Genomic DNA, 21,318 nt, shown 5'->3' with positions numbered 1-21,318 from the left:
TCCACAATAGAGTAATGAACAGACTGAAGTTGTTCATCATCTGAAGAAGATAGCCCAGAATCCTCCTCCATTAAAGATTCCTGGTGATGGAAAAAGAGTTTTACAGACGGACGCTAGTGATCATTATTGGAGAGCTGTTCTACTTGAAGAAATTAATGGAAAAAAGGCTTATTGTGGACATGCTAGTGGACAATTCAAAGAATCTAAGAAGCATTATCACACAACTTATAAAGAAGCTCTAGCAGTCAAAAATGGTATTCAAAAATTTGATTTCTATCTCAGAGGTCATAATTTTGAGATGTATATGGATAACTCTGCTTTTCCTGCATTACTTGACTTCAAGAACAAAATGTCACCTGATCCTCAGGTTCTCAGATTAAAGAATTAGTTTTCCAAGTATGATTTTACTGTAAAATATATCAAAGGAGAAAAAAATGTGGTTCCAGATCTTTTATCTAGACCAAAAAAGCCTGTTGCCATTGTTACTTCATTCAATACATATCCATTAATTTTCTCACTCAACATTGCTGAAGCAAGTTCAAGTTCTAGACACAATCCTCTCCCTATGTTTCCTCCTGACATGAGAAATGATGGAGTTATTACTGTGGAATACATTAAAGATTTTGCCAGAAATCATATGTTCCATTATCTGTCTCTTTCCCTTCATAACCATGGTGCTAAACCAAAACCTACCTGGTTTCAACCCGATGCACCATACCTAAACATCTTTGCTTTATTAATGGATTTTCCCTTAATAGAAGAAGATGTATGGTATCTCTGGTGTGGTACTCTTTTATTCCATTATCCCATAGTTTTTCCTACATTCAATATGTTTGAGTTTCTCAATGATCTTCAAAATCAGTCAACATTGGTATGAAAATTCCTATCTTGGTATCAACCCATTTATCAGAAAGATATTGGAGCTTCTCATCATTCTTATGGACAGATTCAACAATCTGGTCCATCTTTCTGTCCATCTTTTTCAAGAGTTGGTTTTGGGCCAAAGAATTCTTAGTCTGCCAATTAAGAACTTCTTCAGCTTGGGATGAAGCCTTAAGTGTTCCATCTGGTTGTATTTCAGAAGGTATCATTAAAGGCCTAGTATTGACCTTAGTGATTGGGTCTACTTTTCTTTCTAATGAAGGGAAATTTTCATCATACTTTGTAAACATCATGCAGGGAATAGGAGCTGCAACCTTTTCCAGAGGTGCACTGAAAGAGTTGCACAGTCCTGGAGGAAGAGGCTATGTGATCAAATCTGGATCACAAGGAGGTTTGGTCAGCAGGCCTTCTCTTCTTAAAATTTCCAAAGCCTCATCATAGATGGACAAAGGTTTTCTTTCATTCCTGATTCTCACCCATGGAGTAAATCCAGGGTCTCTTCTCCTAGGCCTAGGAGGTGGTTTGCACGGTTTCTTTTTCTTTCTCAGATTATCTTCATCATCATCATCTGATTCTTCATCAGATGTATCACCAGTATGCATCCAGCAATCACAGTCAGGGTCACACATAGAAGGATCAACATCCCACATGAAGTGTCCATAAAATTTGTCAGAATAGATGGAAGATCCATCAAGTTTGAAGCTGTATACCGAAATTCTATGTTCTTTTCCAACAGGAATAACCATCAGTTACTGGAAACAATTGGAAGATGGGCTTGGTTCTTCTTCAGGCTTTTTGAATATAGCTCTGACACCACCATCAACAGATCTTCTGAAAGTAGCTTCAAAAGACTGGATTGGTTTATTATTTTGCCTGATCTTCTCATAGTTGGTTGTCCATTCCAACGGAATTAACTTGAGAAGTTCTTCTCTAGGTATTTGCCTAGGAACTTGAATGATAGATGGGACATCATCTTCATTTCTGTTTGCTATGACAAACAAATTATCATTTTCCGTTCCTAGAAAAGGAAGGTCATGAGCATGATTTTGTAACCTGTAGATCATTTGATGGTGAAGAGTTGTTGTGATGGCTTCTTCAATTTGTTCAGCTCTAGTGAGCTGGATCTGGACTTTCAATCTGGTTGGAAGAGTTTTGTTTCTCAAAGAGACATTCTAATTTGGAAAGATGGTGAGGACCACACTTCCAGCATGAAGAGTGGTTAGTAGTGTTGCTATAACAGCATGTTCATAATGGATGTAAGTGGAATCAAGAAAAGTGATTCTGGCAGTGACTGGAAGATTTTTCCTACCATGTAGGGATAGGACTAATCTTATTGCTCCAAAGTGTAGAGAAGTGTATCCCTCAGTCTTTCAATGGTCTATAAAGGTTTTAGGGATTTCAAGGTTGATGTATCTCTATTCCTTTGTAGCAGGTATCTTACATTGGTCCATTCTGGTGAATTGGACATATTCTTTAATAGGAGATTGTTTTCTGAGGATCAACAAGTTTACTTTGTTGGTCCAGGATTTTTTTCTTCTGAAAACATTGTAGGGGCTTAGCAGAGGGGCTATAGATTCCTGAATTTGAGCATCTTCAGGAACATAGGTGTATTCTATCAAGTTTTCTATCTTATCAAAAGCAGTTCTGATACAGTCTTTTGGCAATGTGATAGGAGAGTTTAGGAGAATAGGAGAGATTTCAGTAGAAGAGGTATCTGTGGGTGTATTCATGATATTGTGGTAACTCTTACTCACTTTATTTATAATAACACACTTATCCCCTCCTTTAACAGAGACTTTAGGCTCTGAATAAATACAGGAGTTCGTGGCATTGTTACAGACAGGGGCGACTGTGAATACAGTCTCTCCGGTAGGTGCCTGTCAGCTGTCCAGCCGATAAACCCTGAAGATATGAACATCAAATAATTTGAAAGCTCTGATACTATTACTGGCCGGGAGCCTCTTATATCATAACTCAGAAAAAAACTATCAACACTTTCTAAACCCTAAACCCTAAACCCTAAACAAAATATAAGATAAACAGCTAGTAGAATATGATTAAAACTAGTATGTGAGCATCATATTATACTGCTAACACTTTGAAAAAAAAAATACTGCAAAATTGCATGAGAAAAAAATGTTATCCCAATGAAATATACAATTTTTTTTTTCCTTTTCTAGATGGTTGAAGAAGGGTAAAATAAGAATGATAAAATCATACCTCATTTTGCTTTATTCACTTACTAAATAATTAAATAAGAACTATATTTCGATCCATCATAAAATGTTTGGCAAGGAAAAGATATTTTCATTCAGTGTCAATTCATTCTGCATTTCTTTATATATTTTTTTTTCACTTTGGACTCGTTTAAAAAAAATTATGAACAATTTATAAAAATAATTTAATCGCTCTCATATGTATGCTTTGTTAAATCTATTTTAATAAAAATTTTAATTTAATTTGTTAAATAAATTAATTTTAACGTTTTTAAGCTGAATATCTCGATTGAAAAAGAAAAAAAAAAAAAACTAGAGTATCAAACTGGATCCTTTATATTATTCTGTTTCTCTCTATTATTTCACTTCGTTCTGTCCATCATTAAAATCAAGAAGTCATTTGATTAGTGATACCATGCTCTCGCTCTGTATATAAAATTATTAATCGCCATATCTCAATCCAATTTTGTTTGTATATAAGTACCTTCTCAAATATCAACCCTAACCCAAACTTTAACATGGAGTATAAAAAAGCATTATTCTGTCAACACTGATCCTGGTATTCACATTTTCTTTTACAACCAAGTGTTCTCCACATACAATCTTTGACCAGTTGAGCAAATCAATATCTGAAATTAGCCAATTCCTAAACGAATAAAAAACAGAAGATATCAAGCCTCATCTAATCATGCAAATCAGGGTTTCTCCCTATTGAATAAATAACCTTCCCGCCAAAGTCCAAACAACACGAGGGCCAATTTTTCCTTCAATTATACACACCTATGTGTGGCATCTTAGGCACTTTGTTCTTTCGCATATTTAAATGAGCAGAGGGGCAGCTCATTGTACCCAAATAAGTTGTTTTGCATCTATTACCATTAGCAGAAAAGAAAATATTAAAACGTTAAGCTGCACCAGATTTGCATAATCGCATCTCTGTTTAAAAGAATGCACATTTCGAATATGTACATATATTCTTATCTCTTTTTATTGAAGAAATCCTAGAAATATAATGACTTACTTTGAGAGATAAGTGTTCATGGGGAAGGAATCACATTTCCATGTAGGTATAAACAAATCCCATTTATATGTATGCACCAAGAAGATTGGGGGAAGAAAATTCTATAATTACTACAAAAAATAATACTTTGTAACTTACTGTTTCTACAACCACATCTAAAGATCAGGCCAGCTGTAGACCACGTACATATTTGCATAGTGTGACATTGGAAAAAAACTTATACCTAAAAAGAAACAAGTCAATCTTTGGAAATTCATACATGTCCAAGAATCTTAGTCATCATATACATAACTAACATACAAAGTATCCTTAAGATATCAACCATATAAAAACATAAATCCAATTATTTTATACCGTATTGAACAGCATCATTTAGGGCTGCTTAGGGGGGCAATCTTGTGATTTTTCATCCCTTTTCATTAAATCGAAGGATTCAAACACAAATCCTATCACTAAATCAATCATGTGACCTAATCGGGCATTCTCACAAACACCACCTTCCGTGGCAATTTATTTTTGCTAACCACCTTTGCCACTGCTCTGTTCAGTTCTTTCTAACCTTCGTATCATTCTCTCCAGTCAAACTCCCTCTGTTCCAGCATTTTTAATGTATTATTCAGCCAACAAAAGACCTCTGCAACCTGTCCTACTCTCTCTCTAGTCTCCGGGTGCTCCTTCTCTCTATCCCTGACAACTTTATTGTCATTGAGACAAGCATTTAGCTTCAAGCTCTGAATTTGAATCATCAATTATAAATGTCTTCAATTTCTGAAATTTTTATATTTTCCCGCACTTATATTCATGTAGCATAAATTTAATGTGTATTTCAAAAAGTTCACAATAGCAGTCATCCCGTTTTCCTCCTATAGTGTTGCAGGGGTCTGCACTCCAACTCTGCTATTTGGGATAGATAACTATGCTTCATTCAGTGAACCATCATATAGCACAAGGTACATTAATTTACCATCCATAACTTCAGCTAACTTACTAGACACAAAGCAAATGCATTTATAAAGTTTGCAGCCTGTTTATTATAATAGTGCAACCTGGAGCTACAAAGCTTCTGCCATGAAAAGGTCCCATTATGGATCTATTGAAGACAGCCTTATTTTGCATTTGCAAGAGGCTGATTCGCCAACTCAAACCTGTGACTTTCAAGTCAGATGGCAGCAACTCTTACTGTTGCTGCCAAAGCTCTCCCTTCCTGTTTATAAGATAACCATGAAAGAAGAAACAATCTATTAATGCACCACCACTGGCAAGAAACATAGACATAATGGATCTCTAGTAAGAATTTTCAGTTAAGAAAAGGGTTTCTCTAAGTCCAAATTGGACAACAATAGAATCTGAAGATCCGATCACCATCAGATAAATGTTAGAACCCTCTAGTACAATAGAGTATACTATCAAGATATATCACGACATTCACAACATGAATCAAATAACTGATATTTAACACTAACAACTAAGTATTCTTCTTAATAAGCTTCAGCAGTCAAGTGTCACTTGAATTCACATTATTCTAAAAACAAATTGATATTTCCCATAGAGGATGAAGTATTTTAATACATCAATGTCCTACTACTGAGTTATGGATCAAACACTCAAATCAACCTCCAAGCAAATGGAAACAACCAAGATCAATTGCTTCAACAGTATACACAACGTACGCAATCTGAAATCATCCTCAAGTCTCAACTTGAGTTTACTAGGTATAGAAGCCAGTTACACTGTGAGAATCCAAAACAAGCTTTTCATTTTTGTTCAATATCCTACGCAACTCACCCTACAATCACTTCATAAATTTAAGCCTCCTAAAAGCAAATATTGAACAATCTGAAAATAACACAAACTCATAAAGGCCATGCTTCGCAATGGAATGCATCTCATTAAAAACAAGTGACGGTGGCATGCAGTCCAATTCATCCCAGAGCAGAATGGCATAAAAAAGCCTCAAGCAATTTCTTTTTCTTTTCTTTCTTTATGTGAACCATAACCATATTGACTTAAACCATTCAACCAGTAACTGATACAATAAAATCATAGTTTCAAAAACTCGACGATTATTTCAGTTTGAACATAAATTTCAGTTCAAATTTCAATCAACAAAAGGAAGCACGCCAAATGAAAATTAAATCTACATAGGGAAAACCTATCTGAAACGCAACTGAAAATGTTTTTCCTAGATTTAGACAGTACGCATCGAGATCTATAACATCAATTACCTTTTCCACATATAGACAATAAACTATAAAATCTAAAAGTGTCTCGGATCTGATAAGCAGGAATTAGAATAACTTATAAAATCATAAAAATTACTGATTGTAGAAACTCGTAACAGAGATCTGCTAGAGAGGCGCCGGAAAACCACGCAAAGCGTCACCGCGGCCTCCGATTCAGTTGATGCAAGGCGGGATCCAATTCGCCGCCGGCAACCGCTCCACCATTTCGCACGAAAACCACAGCAGCAGCGGTTCCCGACCTGCACCAAGCGAATTAGAGACCGCGCAGTGAGAGAATCGAAATCCTCACGGTAATCGCATTATCTTCCTCAAACCACCAAAAACCACACTCTCCTCTCTCTCTCTCTCTCTCTTGTTGATTTCTCTCTCTACATCGGCGAGGACGAGAGAAGGCAGGAAGGAAGAAGGAATCCTGAAGCTAACCCAACCAACCCACACCCTATGTGGTGAACGGGTGAAGATTGGGTTAGCGAGGGGTTATTTATAAAGAGGACAGACGAAGGAGATACGGACACGTGGTGGTACACGCTCTTCCTGATGCGATATATACTTTGCAAGTTGTTATAATTTTTCAATTTTTTCTGAAGAAGAAAGCGCGGCATGGCCAGACGCGGAATTGGCCATGGATTTGGAAAGAATTACTGAATTTATGCCATTTGTTCAAGTACGTGGCTGCACGTGCGCGCCTGTTCTGCCACTGCAACGTGTTTCTCAGCCTCCTTTCAGTTTCATTCCTGGACTTCAAATTACCACCAGCTTCGCCCGACGCCGTTTGGGCCTCTCTATGGGCTGCATTTCTATGCCCTCTGCTCCTCAATAAATATATTATCCCATCGTTTCTTTTTTATAAAGCCAAAAACTTTCTACATAGTCAATAAGCGTTAGGTACGAATTCAGTCATCAATTGCATTCTCAAGGGCTCCACTCTCCCGAGGGAAACCTCCATGTGAGTTACCTTGTAAGATTACTCCTTACATCATCATATACCATTGTCCTTTCTTACTGCCGTAAGATTATTCAATAATGTTTATTTAAGTCGCAATTAATATGTATTCGATTTACAATTTTTTTTTAAGGGGTAATTCCACCTAATAACCCTAACTTTCTTTTGCAATTTTGGACACTCAACCGTGCAAGGCTTTATATAATTGAAAAGTAGGAAAGAAAGATCAGTGAACTCTTTGATAAAAAAAAAACAGTTTGTAGGCTATCTAATAACAAGTTTGTTCATTTGTCAAAATGGCAATAAGTAATGTTTGAACATTGTCACTCAAGTATTCAAAAATCAAATTCTAGCTCAACAAGGAATTAACAGCATTCATGAACATAAATTGTAAGTTGAGAAAAAAGATAAGGGATTTTGAAGATATGAAAGCATCAAGTTCAAGAACTTAAATACCAGACTAGGACAGGGACTTTCGAACAAAAATATACATAACAATAGCCACAATTCTTTCCATTTTGATTACCAAGTACAATTTTGGCCAAGGTGGAGTAGGTAATGGTTTCTTGGGGAATGATGGAGTTTTACAGGGATGTTAAACTCTTGTTTTAACTCCTAAATTTGTATGAGTTTACAAATTTAACTAAAGAAATTGTGTCGAATGATAATGAAACTCATTTTTTGTTAAATTGAGGCTAACTCTAACGGACACACATAAATGTATGAGTTTGTATTCAATTTTACCATTTTAGTAAAATAAAAGAAAAATCATTTTTTTTCACAAAAAATGCATTATTTGAAATCATAACGCTGCTTTTTTTTTTAACAAGTTGTGCAACATCATAAATAAAATTAAGACACTTTTAACAATGGTTATTATATGATTTAATTATTTAAATATATTTTTATGCTTTGTTTTATTATTGTAAGCTGAGACAATTTTTTACGAATTTATATAAACTGTAAAATTTGACAACTTTAAATGTTTACTATTGACGATGGTGTTGTGTAATCGCATAGGAGTGGTTGTAGTTAAAAAATTGAACAAATGATGGTAAGTCCCATGGCGGGATAGGCTTGTTATAATAAAGTTGTGGGGGATAAATGGGGTTAACGAATCAAAATAGTTACGAAAATGAACCCTAAAAAAAAAATTTTACGGCAACGTTTTGTTTTAAATTAAGATTTTTGAAATAGAATATTAGTTAGATGAGTGTTATAATATGGAAATGGAAAGTGATGAAATGAGTTGTTTTAAAGGTTGAATGATAATGCATTAAAATTTATGGGAAAAGCAGGGGCAGCTTCACGAGGTAAGAGTCACTTTCATTTTATTGTAATATATTTGTATTGGCTAATGGTTGATAAACTTTTGACAATTTGGGCAAATAAAGATTTGAGTGAACTTTGTGCGAAAGGCGTGCAGAGATATTCTTTAATCAAGTATTAATTTATGGTTGGAAATGCTTTGAAGTCGCAGAGGGAGAGAATAATTGTGTCTTGCATTCCATATTTGTAGTTGAAGGTGATGATATAACATATAAGAATTCAATCAGGTTCCCAAGGTAGTTCTTTTGTCTTTCCTCTTTTCTTTTCTTATTGCCAATGAATGATCTTTTCTCTCTCTTATCTAGATTTTTCATAAGGATTTAACAAAGGGGGTTAACGGGTTCGGACCAACCCATACCCCAATCCGACTACAAAATCTAAGTTAATTCAGGTAGAAACACAACATACGAAATGTTTTACCATTCTTTAGACAGTAAAATGGACAAAGTCTCTAATGCTACATATAAAAATATTTTACAAATATATACAAATTTTCCAATTTATTAACAAATTTTATTAAATACTTTAAATTATCATAAAAATATATTTAATATTTTTTATTTTTTATTTGTAGATAATTTTTTAAAATAATTGTTTTATGTAAGTATTGAATAGATTCTATTCAATATTTTAAATTATCATAAAAGGTGTGTGTTTAATATCTTTTTACGATTTTGAAATAATATTTTTTTAATAAATGTATGTACTTTTTTATTTTATACTTACTTCATAAAGTAATAAAAAATATTAAAAAGATATAATAAATTCAAATCTCAATATATTGAATCATGTGAATTTTTAATAAAAACTTACTTGACTAATTTTTTCTAGTCAATAAAAAAATTATTACTATTTTTTATTTAACTATATAAAAAAAAAATTAGGTACTTCATTTGTGCCTTTTCATATGTCAATTAAGATTATTTCATATAGTTTCAAAATACTAATTGATATCTTAATATGTATAAAAATCATTATCTATTTTCTATTTTATTTTTTTAATTAATAACTTCTTAGTTTATAAAGAGTAGAGTTATGTTAAACAAAAAGTAATAAATACTTTCTTAAACTTTTAGAGTGACAAATAAAATAGTATTTTTTTAAAACAGTGAAAATAAAAAAATGAAAAAATACATTAATTACTAAATTTTTTTATACCATTATTTATTGTGATAGTTATTTTATCAAGATATTCATCAATTATTTGTCTAAATAAAAATATTCATTCATTTAATATATAAATTATTAATTTAACTTTTTATCATTATAGATGTTCTTATAATATATTAAAAATTTATGACTTATAATTATTTTTTATTAAATATTGATGAATTATTTTTTTTTCCATAAAAACATCAAATAGAATATTAGTTTTAAATTTATGTCTTTAAACATATATTAAAAAAACTGAAAAATATTTAATTATAAGACTGTTGCTATCTTAACTTATTTTTATCAAAACTAATTGATCAGTCACAAGTTCACGAGATCAAAGAATTGGTAGCCATGGGTTTGCAATGGTAGAGTATAAATATTGAAAAAAAGGAAACACATGTTTAGTGATAAGTATTTGTCGTTCAACTCCAATACGGCAACGTTGGGTTAGGGCATGATAATATTAAAGTTGAGGAAATAGGGTAGAATCACGTGACTTTTTTAGTTCCAAGAGTGGCTTTTGAATTATAGTGACACGTGTATAATGATTGAGGTGTCAGCATAATTTTTTTTATAAAATATGAAATTAAATAATTTTTAAATATTATTATAAAAATAAATAAATTTTATAAAAATAAAATTAATAATATTTTTTTACATTATTTTATTTTTTAGATTTAAAAAATTATAATAACAGAGAATATATTTAATCTTAAATAAAATGCTATTTTCATCAAACATTTTTTTTTGAAAATAATATACGTATTTTTTAAAAATCTGTGACTACCGAATTCCCAATTTGTCCCTTGAACACGAAGAATCACCCTAAGCCTTCAATGTAAGTAAAGTTTAATTTAAACAGAGCATAGTATCTTGGGAGGATCTGAAATGTAGAATTTGTCTTGTAGGAGAGAATTAAGCCAACTACAGAGACCTAAATTGTAATGTCTTGTATCACACTGTCATTGACATGGTATTTTTCCTTGTTTATGTCTGGGGAGCCCTATATCTGATCCAGCATCTTAGGAACAAATATCAAATTTCTGTCCCTAACTTTATCAGCATAATTATGATGTCTTTTGCATTTAAAGCCTCCAAACTTGTGCAATGTATCCTGTTTCTTTATTATCTTTAATTAATCTTTTTAACCGCATTGAGGTTCATATTTAAGTAATCATACATTCAAGTTCTTTAAATTATACATTTTGCATTAAATTTAGTTTATAATGTTTTTAATCTGTTTTAAAACTCGCATTTAATTGCTAAAATAAACTGATTTTTATCAATTCATTTACATCAACCTAAGCTTAGTTTTATACTATTAATAACTTTTAGAAGAATATTATAATTACTATTTAAAGTTATTAATAGAATATTATAAACCCTGCGTAGCATGTTTATACAAGAATATCTTAGGAAAGAAGAATGAGGGCGTGTGTATGTTAGACAGGGAAGAAAAGAAAAAGCGAGGGAGGTCCCCTTTGTGGTTATTTATTGTTCTGAAATGGTGGTAAACCTAGTGCTTGCTAAGTTCAGCCTCCATAACACCCACTAGACAGTGCTTTCCCATTCACAGGTAATAGAGCATATATAAAAATAGAATAAATGCTAAAAGTAGAGTGGGTTGCACATAACTAGAAGAGCTTCATGTTATTCTAATTGCACAAGGCAAGGGTTGTATCTTATTTGCAAAGAGGTATATACCCCAGTATTAGTTGATCAAACAAAATCCTTTTATTGTCACCTTTCATGGGTAAGTGTCCCAAAACAGAGCACATGCTTCAATTGGAGTATTGGCATATGCTTGAGAAAAAACTAACACCGACTTAATGTATGCTTTCTTTAGCCCCAACCAAAATACATAGTTGACGTTGTCAGGACAAATCAATCCAAAAGACATTGGTCCCGCCATGACCATCCACTTCTTAATTCTATATTAGAAAGATGGTGACAGGAGTGCCAAAAAGTGAGATGGATTACACACATACACACAATATACATAAATATTTAAGGTTAAAATATTTTTATATCGCATCATCACTAACAAAAAGTTATGTAATATTTTAAAATTATCACATACTTTTTATGTTTTAATCTTAACTATTTATGATTTAATTTATTTTTATGTTCTCACGTAAAAAAATCATTTATGTTTTTGTGTATTTTTTAGATTTTATTACAAGAAATGAATACCTATTTTTAAATACTTTAATTGATAAAAAATTTTATGAATGAGTTATCAATTAAATTGGCCAACCTTATGTCACATTTGCTGACGCTGCTTTATCTAGGCCTACCAAAATGAGCCTTAAAGGTGCAACTACTACATTTTTCTGATAGTAGAACAATAAAGAAGAAAATGCATCTGAATGGGACACCAACCTCAACTCAAAACCGATTTGTCATATCCCAGCCTAACAGGTGTCAATATGTCATCACCTTTCGGAAATGTCTGAACATTTTATATACAATAGTGACCATTGCGATTTGTCGCAGTATAATGTTGGCGGAAAATCTATCTTGCAAAATTTTGGATAGATCCCTGAACTTTTAACGTTTGTAAAGTACAAGCAAGTCCCAACTCTGGGATGTTGACGGTTTTTCTAAAGTTTAACTGATGCATTGCTTTTAGCCCTTCATCTTAAAAGCCATAAATTGAGGTATCACCAAATTAAATAATGGATTTGGATTGATTTAAATCTTTCCATGTTGAAAGTGATATAACAATGTTATACACAAACATATGACTAGACTTGTTTGAATTTTCTCCTGCGTGATTTTTGTTCGGATAATGTCCTAAATCTCTGCTGTTAAATTAAACTTTACACAATAACAAGAGAAAAAAGAATAGATAATGAATGGTCAAGATTTTGACTCCAAAAAAAATTCTGCAGAAGATGTGAATCTATGAACAGACAATTCTTTCAATCCTCTAAATTTTTCACTGAATTTAAAGTAATCCTTGTACTTTAAAAATCCATCTTTAATCCTAAAATGATAAAAAAATATACATTAAAAATCCCAAGAAAAGTGCATTAATACCATTTTCTAATAAAGCTTTCCATTCTTGATCCATTAACTAGTGCTTTAAAAAAGTGCCTAGCATTTAGCTTTATAATTTAGTAATTATTTTGATAAATTCAACATGCATAAAAAGAAACTATTAAAAATGTTATTCTACCAAATTTGACTATAATATCAATAATATATACAAGCAAAATAAATAACATTCACAAGTATAAGAATAATATATTTAGTATCTTTTTCTTTCATGACATTGGAAAGAACTAAAATATGATCAAAGTTAACAAAATAACAAAGGCTCTTGCTGAACTCCTAAAAAATGGAAAGGAAAACAAAAACTGATTTACTATCTATCTCTCTCCCATATTTGGGACGTGGAAACTGAGAAAACAGAATATCTCAACACAGCTAGCCAAATTGCAGAAATTCCTCATATTGTACAAGCAGTAAGAAGCTCACACCACAGCAAAAAAGACTCAAAATTCGGATTATACTGCACATAATAGAACACAACCTTAAAGAAAAACAGTGTCAAGCTAAGGAAAGGAAACCAAACTGGATCACAGTTTTATCCATAATACTTAACACTAGTGGAGCCAACATGCGTGCAACCCTTGGTAATGTAGGGTATGTTAGAGTACCAAGAATGAACCAATTGAAGCTTAAAAGAGCAACTGCATCAGATGCAGGCTTGTTCTTAATGGTGGAGAAAAACTGCACCACACTCTTCAAGGACATGCCTACTACTGTGAAGAGAGCCACAACAAGAGGCATGCAAGGGTCTTCAGCTTCCCACACAGTCACTCCAACTATAAGTGACATAATGGCACTAAAAAGCGATTGAGAAAGCGCAATGTCTCGACGATGATCGAGAACTTCACTCACTTCTGCATCTCTTGTGATCACTTCAGGTTTAACTGGCACAGACTTTGGTCCAGTTTTCAAGAGTTTAAGCAAATCGGTTCTTGTTTTGCTATCGTCTTCCCAAATATCTTTGCGCATAAGCAAGTCTTGAAGGGCAATTCCACTTCCATGGTAATTGGATTTCAGTGACAACATATGATGAGGAATGTTATAGTTGCTGTCATCAATACTTTTGCCACTGTCAGTGTTACTTTGATCTTTGGAGCTCCAGCATCCCTTTCCTTGAATTTCTTTGAGCCGAAGATTTTCGTTAGTCTGATCCCGCAACTGTCAACAAGGGAATTAAGCACCAAATCAGGAAAAGTTTTGTGTACATAGATGAATTTTCTAGCAAAAAATTATCTGGATTTGGCTAAAGATAGGCATATCTTAACAGTCTCCTTATAACTCACTTAGCTAACCAAATACTTACATAAGAATAATACTGAATTTAATTTCTGACTATTGCAGACATTAACATATTGCTTGTAATTTAGTCTCAGCCAGAAGCTAAGTCTTACGTCTAGGTATTAACAAACTTCCATAAAGTGAAAACTTCCAATTATAATTGTCAAGAAATGATAAATTACAGACTAGGGTATAAATTTAAAACCACTGCCTCCGTGTCTGTTACTCTGTCAATTTATTAGACTTTTCAATGCTAAATGTAATATATATTGAATTAAAATCATAAACAGAAAATGTTCTTAAGCACTTAATTTTATTAAGAATTAGAAAGTTCTCCATGTGCCTCAAAGAAATATCATAAGGTCAAGAGTAAAAGGTTTTCAACAGGTAGCATCAAGAAAGTGATGAACTCCAACCTTCAAAAATATATACGCAAGTTAAAAGGCAGGCACATGGATATGAAATATTTACTTTTCTTTCTAGCTTTTCAATTTTTGCAATGGCCATATCATGCTCCTCTTCAAGCTCGGCTAGTAGTAACTCCATCATTTTACGCTCTTTGACAGCCATTTGGATATGTTCTTGAAGTTCCTTCTGATCCCACACTAGATTCTCCAGCTCATTCTGCATTTGTTGTAGTTTTTCTTCCAGCTGCATACAAACATAACCACCATTGGATCTAACAGCAAGGTAAAATTCAGGTTTAGGGAGAAGAATAAAAGGTAAAGGCCACAAAACGTAGAGGGAACATTACCTGTGGATCAATTTGAAAGAAGAGGAAGATTGGGAGAGGGGTAAGGCATTCATATCAGAATTGAAGCAACAGGAAAAAAATTAACATTTGTTAACCTAATAAAACGAAAGTTCACACATCAAAGGTATGGTTCCCTATAATGTTCTGCCCCTCTCCACCTTCTTTTCTCTATACTTCTTTCCCCCATCTCGTCAGAAATCAAAAGCAACCTCACTTTTTTCAACTTTAATTGACTATTACAAGTCACAGCCTTTATCTTCTTGCTCCAATGGGAAGATAATTTAATCTGATTTTTAAACTATATTTACACTAAATATCAACATCTAAATCCTATAGTTCAAAATGTACCATTTCTAGCTAGAGAGCTAATCCATCCTTCAGCACTAAGAAAGGGAAAATGTTGGAATCCAATTATTTCTATCTATAATTTCAAGCAAAATTAATTGCATTACAAAGATGCCAAAACCTGTAATTACAAAGTAAGCGTCTGACAGTTTAGGGCAAATGAATTGCTTATGCAAGGAACGTATCACAAAATAAAACTAGTACAACTACAGAATGAAAACTAACCTGCTTCTCCCTTTGAAAGACATTCAAAACTCTTGCAGGTAGGGAGATAAGCCCAAATGTCCATGTGATAATTCTCAATATTATGTTTACATGGAAGCTAAATGTAGCCCTAATCAACTCCACCCAAGTATATATGACAATCATTGCTGTTTTGATACCAAATAAGCATGCTAGTTTAAGTAGAGAGAAAGGCCTTGTCACCAAGAGTATTATTATGTTAGCCAATAGCTCAGAAATCAATGCCATTAATCACCAAAATGACTGCTCTTCCTCCTTAATCAATGCATATTCAGAAGTTCAATAATGCTGCACTGATACAGTTTATCTCAGCATCCTGCAGTATCAATAAATCCATATGAATATCCAAGTCCAAAGTTGTTCAGTTTCTAACTTGGCAACATTTTAAAATCAACCTTCAATACAGCACTGGCACCCCTTCAATTTAAATAAAATCTTTATGAAGCTGAATGAGTCACGTACACTATTCCGACGGTTGATTTAATTGTGTATATTTACTTAAGCAGAATACTGAATCCCATGTTTGCAAAAAAAAAAAAACGAACCCACTTCAGGCAGCCTATGCTTATTGGATTCATGAATTAGTAAAAGTATGAACCCGCTTCAAGAATCAGAAATTTATTGAAAGCTTAATCCTAGTGACGACAACATCGAACATAGCAATCAAAAGTACTGAAGATTGGGCTTAAAAAAAATTATAATAAAAACCTCAAGTCCCTCCGCATGTCTAATTGGGAATTGGGATAATCATAGATGAGCAGAACGCCAAAGAGAAGCCAAGCTTGATCTCCCTATCCTATAGCAATGGCAAAATCATAAACTTCTCCTAAACTATATCAGCATTGGCCGTTGAATTTTGATCAAATGTTATGCATCAAATAGTTCACACTTCTCCACAAACAACGACTGACATGATAAGACTAAGTGGGAAAATTGAAAAAAAAAAAAAAGTTGATATAATAAACCGAACCATCCACAGGCATAACTTGAAACATCGTCCAAGTCCATGAATCCACCAAAAGAATGAACTTTAACATGAATGATCAATGCCCAGATAATCAAAACGTGAAAGCAAATTTGGGTTTGAACTAAAAAGCAATCCAATCAACCAACAAACCATATAAAAGATAAGATTGAATCTTTCATATGTTAATCCGAATTGATCAAGCAAAAACCAAACCAAACACATAGCATTGAAGCAAAAAGGGTAACAAAGAAATGGATTGGCAGGAAGAGTGTAAGCAACACTTACTTTGCATGCAAATGGGAAGGAAGAGAAACAGTAAAGCAGAGCAGAGCAGAAGGAAAAGCTGGAAGAGAAAGACAAAGAAAACGAGGAAGGGCGTGGAAAAGCATAGTTTAGTTTAGTGAAGTTGTGTGTGAGTTTGAAGGGAGTGCATGATGAATAGGTGGCAATGAAAGCGTCCTCGATCTGCCACGTCAACTGTCAAGACTGGTATATGTTAAGGTAACGTCAATCCATACATAGAATATAATATATCTCAATAATTAATCTACAAAGTATTTCCGTTATATTATAGGAGTATTGCTAAATTTTAAACATATTTTAAATTATATTTATAATTCATGTGAAGTCTTAAAAATATTGGAACAGTTAAATATGTTTAAAATATATGAAATATTTAATATTATTTTTATTTATTAATTTAGAAGGATTTTTAGAAGAATTTAGAAATATTTAATGAAATATACATGTGTAATTTATTAGAAAAAAGTTTTTAAATTGAATGAAAAAAGAGTGATATGTGTTATTCATTAAGGAGTATATGAAGGGGTCGAATAACTTTCAAAATAAGGTCTTCTATTTTAATATATATAAAAAGTAGATATATAAATAATTAATTTAAAATCATACTTGTTTGGAATCTGAAGGGAAAATTTAAGTTGAACATTTAGAAAAGAAATAAGTTAAAAGTATAAATATTTGAGATTTTGAGACCAAATATTTATAATTTATAAGAAGTTAAGTTAATTTGATATATTTTTTTAATAGAAGTAAAAATTTGTGTATAAGCGTGAAAAAAATATGAAAAACTCCATTTTATTATACATGAGAATTTAAAATATTCTATCATGAAAGTAGCTTAATCTTTTTGCCTTTTATGAATAACGTATATTATTCTTAATTTTTTAATATTTAATTTAAATTTTAAATTAATTTAAATATTTATAGTTTTATTTTTAAAATTTTATTAAATTAATATATATTTATCATCAAATATGTGAATTAACTAATATAAAATATTGTAGTTTAATTTATAGTAGTTTATTAACTCGTTGTTTTCGGTAAAAGAAATTTATTGTGTAAAAAAATTAATATCTTTTATAATTTGATGTTTTAAATTTATATTGTTTGAAATTTTTAATAAATGTAAAGACTTCATTTTCTCTTAATTTAAGACTCTTTTGTTAGTATTATTTAAAGATAAATGAAAATATATTTTAGAAATCTATAACAATTAATTAAATATAAAAAAATATACTTTTGTAAAAGGTTAAAGAAATTAGTTCTTGAAACGAATATCATAATAAGATATTCTTTCCTACCTCACCATAAAAGAGGAAAATAATAAGTTATTGAAACGAATCCTAAAGATATATATATATATATATATATATATATATATATATATATATATGTTACGACAAACACACCATGAATGCGACGATAAATGTTACAGAACAATGGATTAATTGAAGAAGATGATCGACGTCACTTTTCCCAGATTTGAGAGCCACGTGTCTTGATGAAGCTCTCATCAGTGTCCCTGTCTGAGATTTCTTCTCATGACTTTAAGATAAGGCTATTTGAGTAAAATTGATTCCAGTTGATTCATAGAATCTCTACCATAATGCCTTCCTAAGTAATTTTATATATTTAAAATTTTTATTCTATTTTTGGTAAATTTATTTAACTTCGAGCAAATAAATACTTCAAAAATTGCATTTTAAAGTCAATTAGAAATAATCATCACAGCTATTTACCAAATTTAAACCTTCGAATCAATTCTTTTAACAGTTAACGAGGTCTAATATATTCTGCCATAATATCCAAACTCAAGTTTTTGTTTTCACTGTTAATAACATAAACTTAACTCGAATTGTGAATCTTTGGTCAGAACAAATATTCTTTGTTTTTGTTCACATATGTAGTTTCTTATATTTTCCCCATGATTTAAAAATTTCCAAGTTGAACTGCTAGTCTTTCAATTATTTAAAAACTTTTATCTTTGAAGAATTGGGATTGTTTTGATACAATCGTTATTTCATCCTATGTTAATTGGTCATTCTACATAAAATTATCCATGGCTTTTATTTTTAGCTTTTGGCGACAATCAATTGGAAATTCAGGATTTCAGGTAGCTTCCACCCGATACCCTTGACATCAAGAACTTGGTTAATGCGTTAAGCACATAATGTAGGCCAAAATAAAAGGTGTATTATGTGTTATCCTTGCGCAAGCTCAACATAAAACTTCACAGAAAAAGTAGGGATGCGATTGATGCCAAATGCTTACAAGGCTTGAGAGAAAAGCAACGAGATATGTTGCATGGAAAGGTGCCAAAAGAAGGAGAGTTGCAATCTTTGATACCATTTTAATGTTGCATTCGGTATGACTGGCTTTTCTAGCATCTTCCATCCGGTTGAATGTTCATTTTGTTACCATATTTAATATTAAGAGTTAAAATACTTTATAAGATTTGAACAAATTTCTTAATTTTTATGAGTAAGTTAAGTCTAATTTTTCAACATGATATGAAAACTTATGTTGAACCATCTGTGATGTCTTATATTTACTAATCATAAAGTAAGATAAGAGTACTTCTTATAAAAGGTTTGAACAAATCTTTATCTTGTGGAGCCTAATTTTTCAGCATATATATATATATATATATATAACTTTTAAGTTAAATATAATTAATTCTAATAAAAGTGAATTTAAACCGTTAAGCATAATTAGAATATATTAAAATGTGTGCTCGAATATAGAAATTAATTTTAAAAGTAAAACAAACATGTTGTCAATTTTAATTTTTTTTATGGAAATCGAATTTCACAAGATTTTCCCACTTTGCGGGTTTTCTTAGCTATGAAGGAAATGACCTCTTTGAAGCCCAACACGAAAGCTTCAATCAACAAATTTCCTAATCTGCAGTTTCTGCGATTTTCCATTTCTACTTTCCACTACACGAGTCTAAGAATAACCGTAAAAAAATTAACTATCATCTTTGCTTTGAACTTGATTGATTTCTTTAAATTTGTATCCTTTCTTATTGTTGGTAGCTACCTACAAAATGCCAAAAAATAAAATCACTAACTGATAAATTAACTTTGTCATTTTTTATGAATTCCTAAATTGATAACTTGTTCAATACAAAGTTGAAGAAGAAATATTAATTATTCACCAGCGTTAAAGCCACAAGCTTCCTAAAAGGCGTGTCTTCTGTTCGGTGTACATTGATCTGAGTCACATATCTAACAGGATTGAAATATGTCCTGCAAAAGCAAATAATCTAAAAGATACTCAACTTGAAAGTTGAATTGAACATGAATGTTGAATCAATATGTAGAAGAGTTTGTTCAATTTGTGTGTACATAATAATAATCATTAACCAAACAAAATGGAGGAAATTAACTAAGAATCATTTAGATTCAGAGGTGCATCGTCGTGAGTGAATGTAACTCCCATTGGAAGGGTGAAACTTGAGAGTACAATCCAAACTGCACCAGAACTTAAGAGAACCTAAAGGCCCTACTCTCCACCGTGTCCTAGCGCCACCCTTTATGTCAAAGCCAATGATATCTCGTTTCCATGACTCACTCACTTCCTCCATTTGATCAGGAGTTAAGGGTATAGGAGAAGACTGAACCATATAGTTGAGGGTCTTTGAGTTGTTCTTGGGAACCTCAAATGGCGGAGCAACCATCTTTGCTATGCCTTGGCCTTGGTAGCTTAGGTTGAATCCTATGTCAGAAAACGTTGCATGAGCCTTGGCATTCCCATTCTGTGCCACAACAAAAATTCTGAGTTGGGTTTGGAGACTCCCAGAGTAGTCATTACTGAGAAGGTCTAGATGAGCATCGGTGATGGTGATGGTTGGAATTCTTGGGTGGATCACCACGTAACCCACAAACACTACTATGCCTGCTATTACAACACCTATGGCTATGATGGTGCATAGAATGGCTGCTAGCCAGATTATGATGTGGGTGTTACCATTGTCATGTGTCACTATTCTTCTTCTGGGTCTAGGAGTTTGATGATGCTCAGCCACATGGCCATGATCATGATGGGACTGCATGGAGGGTGATGGACAAATCAAAATCAACCCATGTGGGGTTATTTGGGAGTTTTATGTTGTGCTGTGTGGGGTGAGACTTGAGAGGGAGGTGTTGGGGTTGGGTTGGCAAGCTTAGTCAGGTAGGGAAACTGCACAAAAATTGGGTTCTTTATCTCTAATTGGTGGGAAGGTTTTGGTATCTTCCTTTCCTAGCTTTAAAGCATTTGTCTCCTACCCTGTGTTAACGCTCATTTTTATATCTTGTTACATATTACACGGCTCTCTGCAACAAGGTATCTTACCCTTTGATGCTATTTAATTAATCTTGTAAAGTAAGTAAAATTATTTTTACACATGTTCTTTTACTCTTTTTCTTACCCTTGTTTCGGAAAAAAGAGAAAAAGTGAATGCGTATTGAAAAATGTGATTTTTTTAATCTTGACTTATTATTTACTTAAAGGAAAAAATTGCGTACGAATAATGAAATAAAAAAATGGTTTGTGAATATTAGTATTCTACAAAAGATAAATACCAAACTTGCATGCCAAA

At 32.3% G+C, this 21,318-nt stretch overlaps 2 protein-coding genes and 1 long non-coding RNA gene across 3 annotated transcripts; all 3 read right to left on the bottom strand.

Annotated features, from left to right (window-relative positions):
* Positions 1–1,044: 1,044 nt before the first annotated feature.
* Positions 1,045–6,756, bottom strand: LOC113869132. The gene is made up of 2 exons (XR_003505469.1): positions 6,439–6,756; positions 1,045–5,323 (listed from the first exon to the last, which is right to left on the bottom strand). It is a non-coding gene; the product is annotated as an uncharacterized LOC113869132 (long non-coding RNA).
* A 6,588-nt stretch (positions 6,757–13,344) lies between these two features.
* On the bottom strand, positions 13,345–15,694 carry LOC113870108. Its single transcript, XM_027506708.1, has 3 exons — positions 15,449–15,694; positions 14,596–14,775; positions 13,345–14,004 (listed from the first exon to the last, which is right to left on the bottom strand). Exons 1-3 carry the CDS (start codon positions 15,692–15,694, stop codon positions 13,345–13,347), a joined length of 1,086 nt encoding a protein of 361 aa, XP_027362509.1.
* A 4,436-nt stretch (positions 15,695–20,130) lies between these two features.
* Positions 20,131–20,790, bottom strand: LOC113870107. Its single transcript, XM_027506707.1, has one exon. The coding sequence runs from the start codon at positions 20,788–20,790 to the stop codon at positions 20,131–20,133; it is 660 nt and encodes a 219-aa protein (XP_027362508.1).
* Positions 20,791–21,318: the final 528 nt, after the last annotated feature.

This window comes from Abrus precatorius, unplaced genomic scaffold, assembly GCF_003935025.1.
Source record: "Abrus precatorius isolate BTA unplaced genomic scaffold, Abrus_2018 Scaffold6, whole genome shotgun sequence".
In the NCBI taxonomy this organism is placed as follows: Eukaryota; Viridiplantae; Streptophyta; class Magnoliopsida; order Fabales; family Fabaceae; genus Abrus; species Abrus precatorius.
This window is presented reverse-complemented; position numbering and strand designations above follow the sequence as displayed.

Excerpts from the sequence above, each read along its gene's own strand:
- LOC113870108 (XM_027506708.1), bottom strand. The coding sequence starts at position 15,694 with ATGGCATTGATTTCTGAGCTATTGGCTAACATAATAATACTCTTGGTG. Across the intron at positions 14,776-15,448 it reads TCTTTCAAAGGGAGAAGCAG|CTGGAAGAAAAACTACAACA; the intron begins GTTAGTTTTCAT and ends GTTTGTATGCAG. Across the intron at positions 14,005-14,595 it reads TTGAAAAGCTAGAAAGAAAA|TTGCGGGATCAGACTAACGA; the intron begins GTAAATATTTCA and ends CCTTGTTGACAG.
- LOC113870107 (XM_027506707.1), bottom strand. The coding sequence starts at position 20,790 with ATGCAGTCCCATCATGATCATGGCCATGTGGCTGAGCATCATCAAACT.